Raw genomic sequence first — 18,998 nt, forward strand, 5'->3', positions numbered from 1 at the left:
TTAAAATAAGCCTTGCCCCCCCCCCTCTCGTACGCAATCACAAAATCGTCTATGTTCAGGAAATCTCCCATCTAAATCGAAATTTTGTCCCGTTTCAGATTCAGTTTATCGTAGTCCAGACTTGCTTTCCCGTATGCGATTCTGAGATGAAAATACTCGTATAGTGATAATTTACAATAGAACAATGAAATATCTTGCTAACTGACAGCATTTAGCTGAATCTTTTTCAACCAGTGAATACCAGTGGCATGTACAGAAATTTTGGGGTCCCCCTCCATCTTGTTTACCCCAACGCCCCTACATACATTTCACCCCTCATTAAAAAAAAAATAGGGTTTGGAACCGGGTCGACAAGTGTCCCTTCTCTCCCCCCCTCTTGTGCATGCCCCTGCTCATTTGTACCAACACCCAAAAGCATGACCCATGCATTTATGACAGGGGACGCTTTATCTAATGGAGCAGGCCCCTTCAATTTTTGTTAATACATGTACAAATACAAGTTTTTAACCCTATTTTTCGTCCCGGGCCCTTTATCGGACTTAAATTTCTCTGGTCCCCTCCCATTTCTTCAATGTGGGAGACATGGCCTCCCAGAGCTCTAAAAACTAGAGAGAAAGTTGATAAGAGAGGTAAGCATTCGCAAGTGTGAACTTCGGTTACTTTCTTTGGTCTCTGCTTAGGATGGAAAAAGAATAAACCTATTTCCAAACGCTTTTTTCACATAGAAGAAACAACTTACATACTTTTATTTTATTTTATTATTTTATGACACTTTAAAAATGTTAGGTGTGAATTTAAATGAATTAAGTTCAATAAAAAAAAATTGCTGGAAGTGGCCCACTCGGCGGTTGGCCCAGTCGGGGATCCCCGACTCGCCGACCTGGCCAGTCTGCCCCTGGTTGTGTGTATGTGTGTAGGTGTATGTATATGTGTGTAGGTGTATATATGTATGTGTGTGTAGGTGCGTGTATGTATGCATGTAAGTGTAGGATATTGACGAAACCTGGAGACAGTTTTTGCTAGAGGTGCAGCATCGTGAGGAGCAGGTCGACGGTGATGCTGCGGAGAGTGCTAGTGGGAAAATAAAATCATAGGAACGCCAAAAACAGTCAAGTGAGAACAATAAGCAATCATGATTGCTCAAAAAAACACTCAAAATTACACTATTAAGCATTCGTTTCAAAGATAGGTTAGTCAATCCAGTCCCAATTTGTGTGAAATTTTTATAAAGACCGCACAAAAAAAGGTTGGGGTGTACACTAAATGAAACTCAGCACATATATTACAATCTTTGCCATAAAATGCATATTGGAATAACATTTTTCAGAATTTCCTAGAAACAATCTCATAAATTTTCTTTAAACAGCAATTTTGAACTTGGACTACTACCTATCCTGTCAAACTCATAAAATATCTTAAGATGGTTATTTTTAACTTACTGTGACTGTATAATGCCCATCTTTGTTGGGTGCTTTTTTAGTCTTCTTAGGTGGTGGGTAAACAACACTTTTTGTAAACTCCAAAGTATCAGACAAATGAACTGAAATTGAAAAAGGTATAAAAATTACTCCTATCTATCAAATGTATTTTTAAAAAAATACACTAATTAAGCAGAATATGTACATATGGACACAACAATTAGAAAAACATACCAAATTCTGCAGGTTCTTTCCTTTTTACTGATACGTGTCTTCCCATTGCTTCTGAGAACTGGTCTTCTTCTGATTTACGATCTCGTCCGGGACATGCACATATTTTGACATCAATTTTTCGACGACCAACAACTTGATTTCTGAGGAGAAAAGTTTAATATGTTCAATTACAGATGGCATAATAGTCAGCATGCATAAAACATTCTTAGGAAGTGTTTTGTGTCTAACCTACTACAGCAGTAATAACTTTTGAATATTACCTTTCAATATATATATATATCTATATGGTAATACCCCATTTTAAGCAAACACAAGAGTGGTGCAGTTCCATTTTTCCTATTGTATAGCCAAGGAAGAATTAGCAACTCCGCCACAGTTTTGGCAGATTAATTTTGCTTCAATACAACACAACTACAACTCTAAATGAATTTAATACACAATAATTTCAAGCTTATATTTCAACCCAGATTCTTTATTTTTCCATTCCATTTTATCAATTTATGCCCATTATCTTGTCAAAATAACTGAGAATCACTTCTCAAGGTGGAGTATCACAATTTCTACTTATCAAAATAATTATCATGTTTTGAATATGAAGTAAATATGATCCTACTACATTAAGCAAGTAGGGAATCTTTAACTTTTATTTTTAATATAAGCTAAACGTTATTAAGGGCTCTGATGAGAGTATGCACAATTGAGGCAGTGAGAAGCAAAGGGATGTCAGAGAACATTTTCAAGTTTTGAGTAAAACACTATTAAAGTTGCGGTCTTAGGTAGGCTTTCATTAATATGTTTTCCTAAATCATGCTGCATAACAGCACCCACCAAGGCTACCAGTACTATGTTTTGCTGCAAGACAGAAGAGAGGCTCACCTACCATTTCTACTGGTTATCTTCAAATTTTTAGTTTTGGCACTTACATCCTTTTGTTTCTCACTGCCTCAATTGTGAGCAAGCAAGGAAGTTTGATTTCTAAAAAACCACTTCAAGAGATACAAACAGAATTCTCAAAACTGTGAAAAGTGCCCAGTCTTTGAATTCAAGCATGGCCATACTTGATTCTTACGAGCCTTGAAAATTTATGACTTTTCTGTGTTAAACTGATGTAACTAGCAGCCTAAGATGATCTGCTCTTGAAATTCTCAAAAAATGCGAAACTTCATGTGTCGCCCATTTTGACCACAAGATGCGCTGAACCCAATCATGTGTATCCCTCAATCAATGGACATTTTAAATGTAAGAATGGAAAACAGGGATTGCCTGTAGTGCCCTCTTTGTTGCCATAAAATTCAGCGATTGTCACGGCCTATAAGCGTAAGCAAATCAAGTGCGGCCATGATTCAGGCATCATACCGCTTTGCACAGATGCGGTATGACAATGAAGAGTAACTAAAGAGTTATCCAGTAGATTAGAATATTGTATATAACCAGGGCACCTGACCAACCTGATACCATTTTTGAAAATTAAAACCTGAAGCTGGAGAAAAGCCTGAACATGAAGAAAAAAAAACTTAGTATAGATGTGAAATAATGTTACATATCGATGAAACAAGACTTCAGAAATACAATACTCAAAGCAAATTTCATAGTATAAGTAATAAAAGAAATATGCTTCTAGAGGCAGGCACAATTAATTTTGAACTACTACCAGCTAACAGGTAAATTTCGACACACAGAAGTTGGATGGTTAATTTGCACATTTACATTAATTGATTTTTCATATTTTCTCAGTAAATTTTTAATGCTTTGCAAATATTTGCAATTAAAAGCTCACGGGATCAACTTGAAGCTTTTTCATTAACATAATAGTTTTATAAGTTTGCCAACCATAGCAGTTTAATACTTAAAGTTTCCTGATATCAAGATCTTTTAATGCATTGACTTTTTTATTTATTTATTTTCTTTAATTTTTGATGCCTTATTCTTTATTAACCACCCTATTAAGAGCATCAAAGTTTAACTTAGGTTACTTTCATTTCATGCTCAATGGGAAATACTACTTACTTTCTTTCAAGAGTAAATACTATCATCAATGGTCTTCGATTAGGTCCTCCTGAACATGATCCAAAGCATGCAAATTTGTATATGTATGTAGAAAAATTTTGTCCAGCTAAAAAAATACATTAATATAATTATTTTGCAACTTAACATGCATATACACACAACTGCAATTAAAACAAACATTTGCTTCCAGTAAAATCAGAACAAATTCCATTGCATGTAACCAGGACTACAAATTAAGACGTGAAAGTTAAGCAAAGTTTGTATATTGCTTTCTTAAAAAAGCTTTTAGGGTCATTCCATAGAAATGTCAACCTCAACCTCAGAATTTTTTTTTCAGCAAAGCCCTAATTGTGACTTATCATTTCATTCAGCATACTTTCTAGCACATTAATCCAGTAACAGTTTGCAAAAATTTCATTCGGTATTTTTCTTCTGGCTCTAAACGTGCGAGGTTGTAGAAAAGGCTTAAAATACGCTAAAAACATGCGTCTAAGTTTTCTTGTGTAACGTAAAAGTTTTTGCAAATTTTTAAAAGAACTATTTTTATTCTAAAAGATTAGATGTTGGCCCAATAAAATTGACTGTTCTTTTTGCATACATTATAAGATAAGTATTTTAATTAGTTTGGCTATTTTACTGAAAATATTTACGTTACGTTAGTCACGAAAATGAACTTTTTTCTGCATAAAAACTAAACCAGATGATTAAACCAAACATCACTTTTTATTTTCTTACATCTATGTTATATCTACTTAAAAAGTGCAAAATATTTATTTTTGTATCAGTAGATATAAAATAATTAGTGTGACTAACGTAACATTTGAGATGTGACTAACGTAACAGTTTGCATGTGACTAACATAACATTTTAAAAATGACTGCTAATATTTAAAACTTATTTAATTTAATGTACATTTTCATGAACAATTTTGAATAAGAAGCCATTCTATATTGATAAAACATATAAAGGGTGAAAAATACCAGTAATATTACATTGTAGACCTTCTGTCTATTTAAAAAAATATTTTTTTAAAGGTCTTTAAAAATATACTTTCAATTTAAAGAATTATTATTAAAAAAAAAGGGGTGAGTAAAGCAAAATGAGTACTCTGCTGAATGTGCGTGCATTCAACGCAAGAATCCAAGCTAAATAATTAAGAAAATAGAAAGACAGTTTTAACAAAGAAGAACGTCTATTTTTAGAAAATACATCTCCACCTATTATTAAAATGAAGTAATGGCAGCTCGTTGGAAAACATTTGAAGATGTTACATGATACAGTGAGAATAAGCACTGCTGCCATATATTTCAGAAAATGCAAGAATGATCATTTAGAAATTCAAACATTTGCGGTGATATCCAGAAATAAAATTCATTTCTGCAAAAATGTTTGAATATTTTTTTTCAATGTTACATTTTGATTCAGGATGCACAACACTATTCGTTCGATGAATTAGTAAACCTTGAAAAATAATATGCCATTGAAAAGTACTAGGAGTTTCTTATGACGATAATTAGTATATCTGCAGAATATTAGAATTCGGCGAAACTATCAACTTGAATAAAGTTATTTTTTTAAAAGAGATATATATATATATAAGATTTAATTAGCCCAAAATAATATTATTCAGTTTGTAAAAGCAGATTTTATTTATTTATTTATTTATTTTTCGCACATTCAAATTGAGTTAATTGAACTGAATCCTTCCATTTAATTTTTTACACTAATGTAGAAAAAAAGTAAAGAAAGAACCACAATGCAACGCAAAGGAAGTTCCTAAAAAGTGTAAAAGTAATATAAGAGCAAAAGATTAATTACAAAAAGTTTTTTATATGCATTCATTGCTTGTTATCCGATGGTTACGTTAGTCACACACAGTTTTTCGTAAACGCACCATTAAGGGCCAAAAAAGATTTATGTGTAATGAATCTGTAGTATATTTTTAAAAATAGACTGTTTGCCTCTTACAAATATATAGGCCAATGTTAAATGCCTGCGTAACTTTCAGAAAAATTTTCCTCGTAACATAAGCATTGTTTCTCAGGGTTGCAAAAATGTTACGTTAGTCACGATGCCTTTTTTGGCAAAAAAATACCTGCCAGCGCTTATTTTGCTTCAAATTCTTGGTAGAAATGAAAAATAGTCACTTTGTATATTTTAAATCTGCATATTAAAGCAAAAAACATTTATTTTTACTCCCGGTGTAGGTAAAAAGAGTAAGAAAATCAGCTGCGAATGTTACGTTAGTCACTATGGAATGACCCTTTATAGGTGTCAAAATGTTTCTCTTAAGCACAGACCTGGATAAAATTTTAAACTGTCTGCACTCTTGAATCATCCTGAATTATCTCTCAAATTCTCTACCATAACTGCCTACACCAAAATTGATGCAATCAGAATGATTATATTTAGGTTTTTTTTTCCAATATTATTAATTGAGAGCAATTCAAAATTAACGACCTAAAACTATAATTCCATCTGTTATTTTGAAGTATAACAGCATTACAGAAAATTTTAATATTGTTGTCTGTATTATTCTTTCATTTGAAGCTGTCCATAATGACGTTTTTTAGCAACATTTTTGACCCCTTCCGCCTTTTGTCACAAACAACACACCTTATACCCTTCTCTTGTCACCTGTCAGTTTTTCATCAGCATATTTTCAAAAAAATAAAAAATAAATAAAAATGTGATATCACACTCCTTGTTGCCCTCACCCTCCCTTGTCACAAACTCAATTTCACAAACCCACTCCTACCCTCAAAGTGCGACATCATTTGCAGACAACGTCTAAACACTATTGTGAAAATGTTTTGGTTTTCAGTGTTTTTAAGGAACTATGGAACAAAATCACGACTACAGACGCAAGATCATCCGATTGCAAAAGACACTGATTATTACACAGTATATATATGAAGAATGCTCATTGCTCAAGCTTACATTTGACTATCAATTTTACAGTAAGTACGAACACAATCATAATCTCAAATTAAATAATAAAATACTAAATATCATTTTCATGAAAGATAAATAAATACCTTGGGGGTTCTCAAATGGTACGCTTACACTGTGACGAAGTGTTATAGGATCAATTTCATACGAGGCCATGCTGCTGTCACATCGAATAAGGTGTTGTGCTTCTACAAGACCTAAAAATGTTAAAAAACAAACACTTTTTCAAAAATAAATACATTTTAAGATTAGGTCTGATAAGGGATATGGATAAATTTTTATTGTTCCAATTTTAATTTCCATTATTTCGACACGCAAGTAAGGTATAAGTTAACCGCCATGTGTCTTTATAAAGAGTTAGAAATTGTTGCAGATATTGAACCTTATTGAAAGTTGGAGACATGAAAAGAGTCTTCAACCAACAATGGGATAAAAGCTACAAAAATATTAAAAGATAAGAAAACATTATTTTAAACTATCATGGAAGTAAATCATGTTGTTAGTATGCATCATAAGGATTAACAACTACCTCAAATAAAATACTGAAAGTGATAAAATACTTTCTTAAGTCTTTATAAAATTGAATTGAATTTGATAAAAGAAAAAAGAAGATAAAGTAAAATGCAAAATTTGTAAGGCAAACCATGAGGTACAGGGGGCAACATGTTATTTCAAAACATAAATGATTTTATAATTGAGAGGAAAAGAAGATACCTTTGCGTAACTCATCCATTGAGTGGTTTACACACCGCTGCACAACGTCAGATATCTGCTCGGGAGAACTATAAAGGGCCATGGCTCTCACACAAAAGTCATCAGGCAAAACTGTATTCACCGAGAAATTAATGGGACATGCAACATCCTTGCCAACATAAAGTTTGTCCTTTATTTTAGAAAACTAATTTTAGAAAGAGAGGAGAAAGAACTGCATGAGATGTTAGTTCTCATATTTTTCCAGAGAAAAATTACTTTAAAAATAAACTTCAATAGACACAAGCTTGACCTTGATACATAACTTCATTTTTAATGACTACCAGAATCTTAAGCTCTATGTTTCAATAGAGAAATGCTTAATATAAGACAAATTATTTTGTTTGAATTTATATTAGGTTTTAAATTCACATTATCAACAAAACCTAACAGAATTAAATTTTGCATGGTTTTTATACATACAATAATCCCTCCTTCAATTGTAGTTTAGGTGAACTAAAAAAACATACACCAATTTTCCATTCGCCTCATTAAAATTACAGTGAAGCACCGTTTGTTTTTGAGGGGACTGTATGAAAAACGTGTACAAACGAAAAAACGCATAATAGTTATAGGTTAATGTGTACTAGACTTTGCAGGGACCAATTTTAAAAACGTATAATTGATAAAAACGTATAAACGGTGCTTCACTGTATATAAGAAAATAAGTATTTAAACAAACTTGCCAGCTTTCAAGCGAGAAAAAGATAAGATTTGGTTTTTAATCAAATATGTTTAATCCTTTTGATTTGAAACAAATATAAATTTAATTAACTTTAAATAACAAATGAAAAATATAATATTCTTATGAAGTATTGAAATAAAATGCAGAATAAATGCCTCAATTTGTAGAGATAAATCGATTTTGGTATTTAAATTAACTTATTACCTAGTAAACATATTCATTCAATGACTATGTTCCAAACCATGCAGATTTACCATGCTAGATAAATAAACAAAAATTATGCACATAGCAACTACCTGAAAAATTATTTTTTAGCAAAAGCAAGTTGATTTTAATGTCATTGAAAGAAAAGACTATCATTATTTCTCGTTTAAATTTACTAACCATTTACTCACATATATAAATTTGGCAACTTTTGTACATATATACATCTAGTTTCATTCACTTTTTTTCAGCATGAGTAATGTCAGCTTTAGGAATCACAGAAATTTCTCCAAAACAAAACTCAGATACAAATTTACTTCTTCATTAATACTATTTCCTTGAAGAAGGGTAGGAACTTTTTTAAATTATGCAATAATAGCTTATGATCACAAAGAAATTATACTTGAGTAGAAGTTACCACAGAATGGGAATCATATCATAACAGATTAGACATATAACTTTTTAACATCACATTTTGTGGCTCTTCCAAGAAAGAAATTACCGTCATCTTTTTGATTATTCAAAGATATATGAAGAAAAAAAGGGAAGTAAACATGAGTAAACAGGAGTACCATAAATAAAAAAGTTTATAGAATTTATGTCAAGGTGATAGACAAAGAAAACATTACCGTCCATGCCACTCCTTTCGTGTTTTTCTCTTGTTGATTGAATGACACAGTAAACCCATAATCACCAGGCCAATTTTGACTGAAGAGAAAAGTAATTATTCATTTAGGAATTTCAAAATTTAAGAAATTATGCACATAAAAGTAAAACATTTGCTCGAATTTAATAGCGAACCTGGCTGGTAAGGATGATAGCACATGATGAGAACTTGAACTCACTTCAAAAGGCACTTGGATGTTTGCAGCAACCACACCAATTTGCTCCTTTAAATAACAAATGAAAATGTTAGGATATGGGAAAAACAAAATGAATGCAGAATGATGAAGATTCAAATGAAGGGAATTAAGTTTAACTTTTATATTATTATGCATGACAATTCTTTCTTCCTTTCTGTTTTCTTTTTCCTTTAAATCAACTTTATAATACATCATTGCAGCATCCTGAACTTTCCATAAAAATAATTTAAGGACCTCAAAGAGTACCAATATTCATCACTAGGAATAAGGATGACGCCTGGCGATAAGTTTTTTGGATATCAAAATAAACGTTTTCGGTGTTATTTTCTGTTAAATCAAATACAAATGTTGTTGTGAGAAAAATCTAATTAATAGAAACAATACACACAAAAATTATATACACCAAACTTCTCTACATAAAAATAGTGATTGGATGGAACATTCATCTGTTTGTGGTTAATGCCAGGTTCTCACGGAAGCAGCGGAAGAGAGACCTGAATTTGAACTCAGAATACCTTAATAATGCCCCACAGTTAACATCACATAAAGCTTTTCATTGCATTGATTGGTACTCCTGCTAGCCATAAACAACATCAAGTAAAATATTTGTTTAAGTTTTACTTATGAAGTTTTAAAAAAATATTATTTAGTTTTAAAAGCAGACTTGTTTTTAAGTAGTAAAACATATTTCTATGTTGGTTGCAAAAAAAAGAAATAACTCAGTAACAATAAAATTCGCCATAAAAAAATTGGAGAATAAACATTGTTTTGATATTTTTGTGATTTGTAATAGATAAATTATTGTTCCTCAAAACTATAAGGAACCCAATGTAGCCACAACCATTGAAACTAGGATGGCCTTCGCAGCCCCTCAGGGCTTCGGCGTGAGTCATCAGCAGCAGATTCAAACCCCGCTATCCCACAGGGGAGAAAGAGAAGAGAAGATTTAAACTCAGTGAGTGCAACAGTTGTTTGACAACAAATGTGTTATTATTGTGATCGCTGCTGATGTCTTCAGATTTATCGCAAAAACAATTGCCAAGACATACATTTTTTCCAGTTTGCCTTTTTTTATTTGGGATGTGAAAATGTTTTTTAAAAAGTTATAAATTATGCCTACTCCGTGTTGTGTAGTGGGATTGCAAAGGAAATTATCGCAACGGTCCGAAAGTTAGCATCTATTCCTTCCCTACGGATCCAGATCTAAAAAAGTGGTTGGCAGCTATTAAAAGGAAAGATTTTGAGCCTACAAAATATAGCAAGGTTAGATATATTTAATTTCTTGATCCTTTTAAATACGACATGGAAATATAATATGACGCACACGACATGCATATATTTAAATGAAAAGAGTGTAATGCAACTTTTTAAATAGCTCCTGGAAATTTTCCAGCTTTCATTCACTAGCAAATTTTGCTTAAATTGTATTGCATTTTATGTGACAAATTCTTTATTACTCTTTATAATTTTGCACACAAATGTTCCTTTACTTCAACTAAAAACTACTCAGCGTTGTGAAAGAGCTTGTATTTAATTTGTTGACACTATTGTTGATACCTTGACAGCAAAAAAAAAAAAAGTTAAAGTGAGTAATTATAGATATATAGTAATAATAATAAATATTGAAACAAAAACAAACACAAACACCCACACACACACACATATATATATATATATATATATATATATATATATATATATATATATATATATATATATATATATATATATATATACATGCATACTGTTATGCATGTATAGTGATGTAAAATACCCGGGTATTTATTTTTAGGGGTAAATACCCAGGGTATATACCCGGGTAAATACCCAAAATGGGTAAATACCCGGGTATTTATTTCAAAAATTTATATTCAACTAAAATACTTTTCTGTATGTATTCCATTATGTATATATACAACCAATCATATACAAAACAATAAATTTTTGCCCAAAAATTGTATTTTGATCACATATTTAAAGAATTATTGTGTGAAACAGCTTAACAATCTAATATAATTAAATGTGTTGGATATGGCTAATCAACGTTGATAGCCAAATTTCAGATATGAAAAGCCATTCTACAAAAAGAAAAAAAGCTTAACTGGTTACAAAAAAAGCAAACATCAATTTTTTAAGGTCCTAGTCTTTTATAACCCAGTAATATGTCCCTGCATGACATCAAAATGTAACGAAATGTCGCTCAAGTTATTATTACTATTTATTTACCTATATCTTATGCAGAAATTTCCTCCAAACTTAGTTCAATTGTTCAGGTGTATTCTGTATCACACACACACACACACATATATATATATATATATATATATATATATATATATATATATATATATATATTATACCTCAAAACTCAAATTTTGAATTGGTAGCCAATGGCTACCAATCAAATCTCAAATCAAATCTCAATACCAATCAAGCCAAATCTCAAAAAATGATAGCCGAACTTTATTTTAATTTAAATTATTTAATTTATTTTTTTCAGTTTATTTATTTAGTATGAGTGTATATATGTCATTGGCGTAGCAAAGAACGTTTCTTATAAAATAATAATTAAAAATAAATGAGTAAATAAAAAATATTTAAAAAAATAAATAAAATAAAAAGCGAGCTAAAAATAAAAAAGAAAAAGAGGGTTGAGGAAAATTTTTGGAGGGGGGGGAATTGAACTTGGGGGGAACGGGCACCCCTGCCCAGATATTATTTAACACATCTTTTGCAAACTCTAATCTGCATTAATTTATCTTTAAGCAAAACACATCACGATAAAAAAATAAATAAATGAAAAAGATTGTTATTATTTTTTTTCAGCTTTCAAAACTTCTAGAAACATCACAGCTTTCAACCAAAACACGAGTCAGTTCCTTGATAAAGAAAACAACAAAATACCAAAAAAAATTGAACAGAATGTAAAACCTAAACCATTTGCGATTCTACAATTTTTTTTTTGTTTGTTTTTACAAATGCATGCAGAATTTTATAAAAATCGAAGCCTGAGTGTCAAAAAATGAATAAATACAAGAAAGGTAAACAATATAAAACAAAACGAAAAAAAAAAAAAACAAAAAATGAAATAAAAGATTCAGCAGAAGAAAAAAAGGGTTTCAGCCGTTTTCTTTCCACCTTCTCTAGACGCAAGGGTGCCATTTTTTTAAAAAATTATTTATGTGTTTTATAAATACGATTGTACTTCTCTTTATTTTGGAACACACATTTTCCTCTTCCAACTGGTGAAAATGGACAATCAACAACGCGGCGCCATTTTGAAAACGCGGGACGCCATTTTGAAAATTTACCGCGAAACTTAAAAATAACAACTTTTTTAAGGAGAAATAAAGTAAACAAACGGATATATCCTCTCCTCCAGTAGGTTTTATATTTTAAAAGAAAAAAAGGAAAAACAAACAATATAATTAAAACAAAAAATTAAAAATCTTGCAAAAAAAATTTTTTTTTTAGCGATATCGTTTTTACCTTGTCTCGGTGCATTTTGACTCAAAGGCGCCATTTTTGTTTATTCATATGTAAACCAAATGTATAAGATTAATTCTTTTTATTTTGGAAAGGACATTTTCGTCTTAACTGGTAAAAATGAATAATAACAACGCGACGCCATTTTGAAAACGCGTAGTTTAAAAATACCGCAAAACGAAGAAATAGCCATTTGTTAAGGAGAAATCAAGTTGAAAAATGAACTTAAGATCAAAAAAGCTTAATTTACTAAATTGGTGTATGAAATTTGTTTATTTTTACGATCGCGTGTAAAGAAAGCCGAGTTTTCGAAAGAGAAGTTTTGTAACGAATTTGCCGTCGTGATTGCGATTTTTTTTCTATTCAGAACAAGAACACATAGCACAATTAGCCACAATTGGACAATACTCCCCTCCCTCCTTCATCCCCGGCGATCCGATAGCCGAACTTTTAGTGGACAAAAGAATTTGGGGAAAGGTCATATGTCAAGACTATAGGTCAGGGAAGGTTGCATTGGCGAATGGTAGCCACATTGGCGACTGAAGTGAAAATAATGGTCGCCAAAATTTGAAAATTGGTCGCATTTGGCGACTGGCGACCGCGAGTTTTGAGCTTTAATATATATATATATATATATATACACACACACACACACAATATACATAAACACTTAAAATTCATTTAAAATTTTTAATCTTTTATTTTAGGGTTTACGTTTAAAAAAGAAAATAGTCACCTTTTAATACTACCTAAAAATTTTTTGCAAAATGCGCAATTACTAGGGGATTTACCCTGCCTTCGGATAAATACCCAAAAAAATATTTACCTTCCCACTCTACAGGGGAACAAATGCAAATGAGCAAGGCAACAGAAAAAAAAAATTTTGCTTTTTTTTTTGCTTATTAATGTGAAAACTGTTTATTTTCCATGTTATCACTTAAATATCAATAAAAAAAAAATAACACCATAGTGTCTTAATAACTTCTCAGTTTATTCTTCCAAACATCCCTCATGCTTCCTTTTTCTCATTTTGGATATGACTAACCTAGATTGTAATTTTGAAATCCTGAAGTTCATAATGAATTGCTTATCTCCAATTATGACATTGAAAAGAAAGATTCTTTGGTTCACGATACGTTTCTTTCATGATTTCATCAAGTCTTTCAATAAAAAATATTATAAACTGTGTAATACATATGTATATATCAGTTTTACCAATTATTTCATATTTAGATTTTAAAAAAAAATTCTCATTCACTTTTTTGCATTTTTTATAAAATACCCAGTTTTTGGGTATTTACCCAGGCCTTGGGTAAATACCCGGGTAAATACCCAAAAAATATTTACCTACCCGCTGGGTATTTACCCAATCCACATCACTATGCATGTATAAATAGATACTTTATTAGGTAAACAATCTATAAAATATATTAATGTTTTGTTTACATAGAGGCAAGGAATCCATACTGCTTACAAAAAAATCAGTATAATTTTGCATATTCATTTAGTTGAAAAGCGTTTTTTTTTTCTAAAAGTACAGTCGAACCTCGTTATCACGACACCTTTGGGACTGTCAACAAAGTGTCGTCATAGCCGGAGCGACGTCATAACCGGAATATTTAAAAATTCATAATTAAACATTAGTTAACATTAAAATTAGATTTAATGAAAAAAATAGTAGTATCTATATATACATTTTAAATTAGATTTAACTAATGTAAATTTGAATTATTGGTAGATATAACAAAAATATTTTTTCTTAAAAAAATCTTCACTTATTATTATTACTTTTTGCGTAACTAAAAACTTTTCTAACTAAATAACTTTTCAATAGCATTTTTAACACTCCTCTTTTCCACGAAAGTATCAGCAAGAAAGAAACTAATTCAAGACTCTCCACCTGCTTTGAATTCCTTTCTATTGTCCCTCTTCTCAAAGTATGAAACCTGTACCTTTCAGAACTTATCTACTCGCCCCCCACTATTCTTGAGGGGTCAAACCTCTTGCAGAGTCCGAAGTTCCTACAACAAACATTTCCTGATGTTTTTATTATTTTACAGAAAATTTAACAATTGCAAAGAAATATTTGATCCAGTCGGCGCTGTTCGAAGTGTCATCGTAACCGGAGGTGCACCAAAAAGACTGTCGTAAAATCCGGAGCTACTTAACGTTAAAATTATGAGGTATAGGTTCGGGACTTTGAAAAAGTGACGTGACATCCGGAGTGTCGTGAAATCCGGGTGTCGCGATAACGAGGTTTGACTGTATTAATATCTGAATATATTTAATAAATCTAGCAAATTCGTTTGATTAATGTGTAGAGATGCTCAAACGTATTTGCTTCAAAAACCAAAATGCTTAGTTGTCAAGTGATAAATAATTGATGTTTGTGTTTTTTTATACGCTGATATCATATGTATAAATTTTAAGATGCAAATTTTAGCAACAGATAAATGTTAACCCCTCCGCACCATATTCTATTATTTTCATTAAAAAAAGTGTCCCATGGTTACAGGAAGAAGTCTCATTTTGTACTCTCTTAAAATGCAATTTCTAAAATATATAAAATAATTCGACTTTGATTTTAGTTAAGTATTACAAGTTTGCTTCAATGTGTTTTTATTTTACTAAAATGAAATATAATTAAGTATCAATGTAATATTTTTGATTCATAACGTTAGCATTATTTTAAATTGCTTGCACAAATTTCAAGTAAGAAACTAGTAGTTTATAGGCTTTTTTCCTGTAAATTAGTTATTCAAAATGTGCTAATTTAATGAAAAACTTATAATAATAATTAAAAAAAGAAAAGAAATGCGACATGTGTTACATAGTAGAAACTAACTAAAGGTTTGGTGAGAATTTTAAATCACGTCATTATTTATCTTAAATATGATGACTCGTGAAGTTTTTCTATGATGGAACTGTATCACTGTGAGTGAGGAGGCGAAAAGGAGGGAAGAAGTGGATCTTCTGCTGGTGACTCATTTCTCCTTGCGCAGGCCATGCAGGCCATCCTAGTTAGTTTCACGATGTAGCTCTATTTAAAAGAAGTTTGGTAGCTTTTTTGATTTCACACACACACACATTCTTCTTTCTCCTCCCCTCAATCTTCAATTTGTGCATTCTAGCTAATATTGCACAAATATTAGCATACATATTAGAATATACATTTCAGATAAAGCTCTAGGTTGGAGGTTGCTAGTCATCAATGGGCGATCATTTCATTAAAAGTAGCTATCAAAGAATCAAGTCCCAGTCGCCAAAAGTGGTGACCATGTGTGTTTTTTTTTTTTTTTTAAATAATGAAATTGAGAATGTACTGTTTCACATAGCCAAATGTCAATAATATGAGATATCACAACCTTAATCTGATGTATCTAAAATTGATGAACTAGAGCACAAAAGCCTAAATGATTGTCAATAATCATGGGAAGAAAAAAAATTCTTACACGATATATTTATAGCATTAAAACCATAAATTGTAATTTTATTTATTTATTTTTATTTGAAATTGTTTGTGTCCAAATAAACTTACTATAGGAGGCATTTCGGAAGGATTACTATTGTCATTGGTGAAGTCATCTTGAAAGTTGGAATTTTCTACCTAGAATATCAAAATTAAAAAATAATGAAATTACAAATTTATCAATTAAAATACAGCAAGTACTTTTTAAAAATATTGAGGAATGAATAACATGAAAATTAAAATAAAATAGCAAAAAAAAAAGTACATTTGGTCCATTGAAACCAAATTTAATTTAAATCGAGTAAATTCTTGAAAATGTTTCACAAAGTTTTTATGCAGATTATATTTTTGTTAATGGTTACACCTCACAGGATTTTAGCCATTGATACTTACCCTCTCACTTAGCGGGGGCAAAATATTGAAATTGTATAAAAGTGATCATTATCAAAAAAAAAAAAAAAAAAGGGGCCTAAGTGCAATTTTCAGGCCTAAATAGGCAGTCCAAGAAGATTTTTTTTTGCAAAAGATAAATCCCCCAAATGCAAATGTAAGCTAAATTTGGTCATTTTAGGGGGGTCATGACCCATTTGGATCTGCACCTGAATATATTCCTTTGTAAGTATTTGCCCTAACTAATATAATCTGAACGGTTTTCATGATTCATATTAATACAGGGGTGCCCATCCCCCCCAAGCTCAATGGCGCAAATTCCCCCCCAAAAATTTTCTCGCTTTCGAATCGGGTTAAATGTAAGTTTTTAGAGTTTAATTTCCAGTCAAATTCATGGAGGAGGGGGGGGGCTAGCGCTGACAAATAACATTTGAACTGAAGTATTGTTGGATTGTTGACCTGCCTTGCCTTCCCAAATTACAACGTGAACCTTGAGTAAACAAGTTTTGGGTACCGCTGAATTTTGCTACACCTTATTTTTTTCCAAACATATCAATAATTACAGGAAGAGCGGATTCAACTTTTTGGCTTGTGATGGAGTCATTACTGGATGTATACAATATGAATCTATAAAATATGAATCTTATTTTATCGTCACTTAGATTCGGGGGTTTCTCCTCCGGAAAATTTTCGAAATTGTAGTTTTAAAAACATAGTTTTAGATGATCTCTGGTGATGTTTGGGGGATAAAAAGTTTGGTGTGCCCTTCCCGGTAATTTTTCAATATTGAAACTTTAAAAGCGCAATTGTAGATAGTTTAACGTTGTGTGAAAGAAGGCTTTTCCTTTGTTTTCAAAATTGTAGTTCTGAAAACGCAGTTTTAGACTATCTGTGGTAATGTTAGGGGAAGAAGAGATCCTAGGGCTTGCCCCAGGAAAATTTTCAAAATTAAAGTCTTAAAAACTCTATCTATGGTTGGGGGAAACGCAGTTTTCTGAAATTGAAGCTCTAAAATCACAATTGTAGTCGACCTTTATGACGTTGAGAAAACGAGTTTTCGGAAGCTCTCAAGGAATTTTCTCGAAACTGAAGCCCTGAAAACCAAATTTAATAAGATTTTTTAATAATGTTGACGAGAGTAGGGGGAGGGAGAGGGGCGCTCCACTTAAATTTTCGAACTTGTAGCTTTAAAAACGCAGTTTTGATAGATCTGGACAATGTTAGTTGTAGGTGAATTTTGGTGCCATTCCTCCGGAAATTGTCTGAAATTGACACTCCAAAAACGCAATTCTATACTTTTCTTTGATCATGTTAAAGAAAGAGGGAATCAGAGGCTCTCTCCTATAAATTTTTCAAAATTGCAGTTCAACAAAAGCAGTTTTAGATGACTCTTGATGATAAAGAGGGTGTTATTCTGGCGCTACAGTGGGAGGCGCTCTCCTGGAATTTTTCCAAAATTGAAGTTGCATATCTAAAAAAGATAGATTAGACACACCGTAACAGCTATGTTTCGGAAATCCTCAATAACGGATTCAGCTATTCAGCACTTATCGAAAATCAGAACTCGAGAATTTTAACGAATCAAATATTCTTCTATACATAACAGATATAGAAGAAAGTAAACATGATTTACGAAACATAACTTAAATACCTTAAGAACAGAGTGTTCTACCACCATCAGCGAAAATCAACATCGCTGAAAGTTCATAAAAATTATCTAATGATAAATTGAAACAATCAGTTTAAGAATGGAAGAGAAGATGGGAGTAAAGTGAAATGAGAAAAATTCTTCACAAGCTTAAGCTCGTTAATGAAGAAAATATATGAATTGTCAATTGTAGGGATAAAAAATATGTTATTCGCAAACTTCAAAACTAGTTCTTAACGACTGTCGAGGTGCACATGAATCAATGGAAGACTAGAACATACTGGTCAGAATTATTACAAACAATAAAACATTTTTGACCTCTCTTCCTCTCATCATTTTTACACATGCAATTTATACACAATTTATAAAATATTGAAAGGAAATCAAATCGTCTGAACCAGCTTTGAAACGGACACTAACTCCATGCCGTCTGTGATGTTTCCTTCATTAAAAAAAGAGACACGTTCATTGAAGTAAAAGTACCAGGAGTAGGTAAGACCAGGAGCCGTCGCTAGGTCAAAAAAACTGCGGAGGGGAGGGGGTACGTTTTGGCGGCCCGTTAATTGTTTCAAACACATGATTCAATATGCAGAGAGAGAGAAGATTTGGCTCCTGGTTTAGCAGGTATAGTCATATTACTAGACCTTTTAGTACTAGCAATATAAGTTTAATCGTAAGGATAATATTCAATCAAAATTAGGAGGTTCGGAGGGCTACCTTCTTGCATTATTTCGAAATTGAAGACATAAAAACGCAGTTTTAGACTACATTTTACATTTGGGAGAAAGGGGAGGGGGGAGAGGAGGTCCAGGATAGCCTCCCCCGATAATTTTTCAAAATTTAAGTTCTCAACACAATTGTCCGTTAATTAATTACGTTCAGAAGAGGAGAT

At 31.7% G+C, this 18,998-nt stretch overlaps 1 protein-coding gene across 2 annotated transcripts in view; it reads right to left on the reverse strand.

Annotated features, from left to right (window-relative positions):
* The window catches only part of LOC129221289 (cellular tumor antigen p53-like), a 61,923-nt gene that overhangs the window by 22,492 nt on the left and 20,433 nt on the right, over positions 1–18,998 (reverse strand). Inside the window, exons 2-9 of one of the 2 annotated variants that reach the window (XM_054855747.1) lie at positions 16,138–16,206; positions 9,052–9,140; positions 8,880–8,958; positions 7,326–7,509; positions 6,698–6,808; positions 3,660–3,765; positions 1,653–1,792; positions 1,440–1,540 (exon numbers count right to left, since the gene is read on the reverse strand). In XM_054855747.1, coding sequence (XP_054711722.1) covers positions 1,440–1,540; positions 1,653–1,792; positions 3,660–3,765; positions 6,698–6,808; positions 7,326–7,509; positions 8,880–8,958; positions 9,052–9,140; positions 16,138–16,206 — 879 coding nt within the window. The remainder of the gene's footprint in view (positions 1–1,439; positions 1,541–1,652; positions 1,793–3,659; positions 3,766–6,697; positions 6,809–7,325; positions 7,510–8,879; positions 8,959–9,051; positions 9,141–16,137; positions 16,207–18,998) is intronic. The other variant, XM_054855748.1, reaches the window with a different exon arrangement.

Source organism: Uloborus diversus, chromosome 4, assembly GCF_026930045.1.
Source record: "Uloborus diversus isolate 005 chromosome 4, Udiv.v.3.1, whole genome shotgun sequence".
NCBI lineage: Eukaryota > Metazoa > Arthropoda > Arachnida > Araneae > Uloboridae > Uloborus > Uloborus diversus.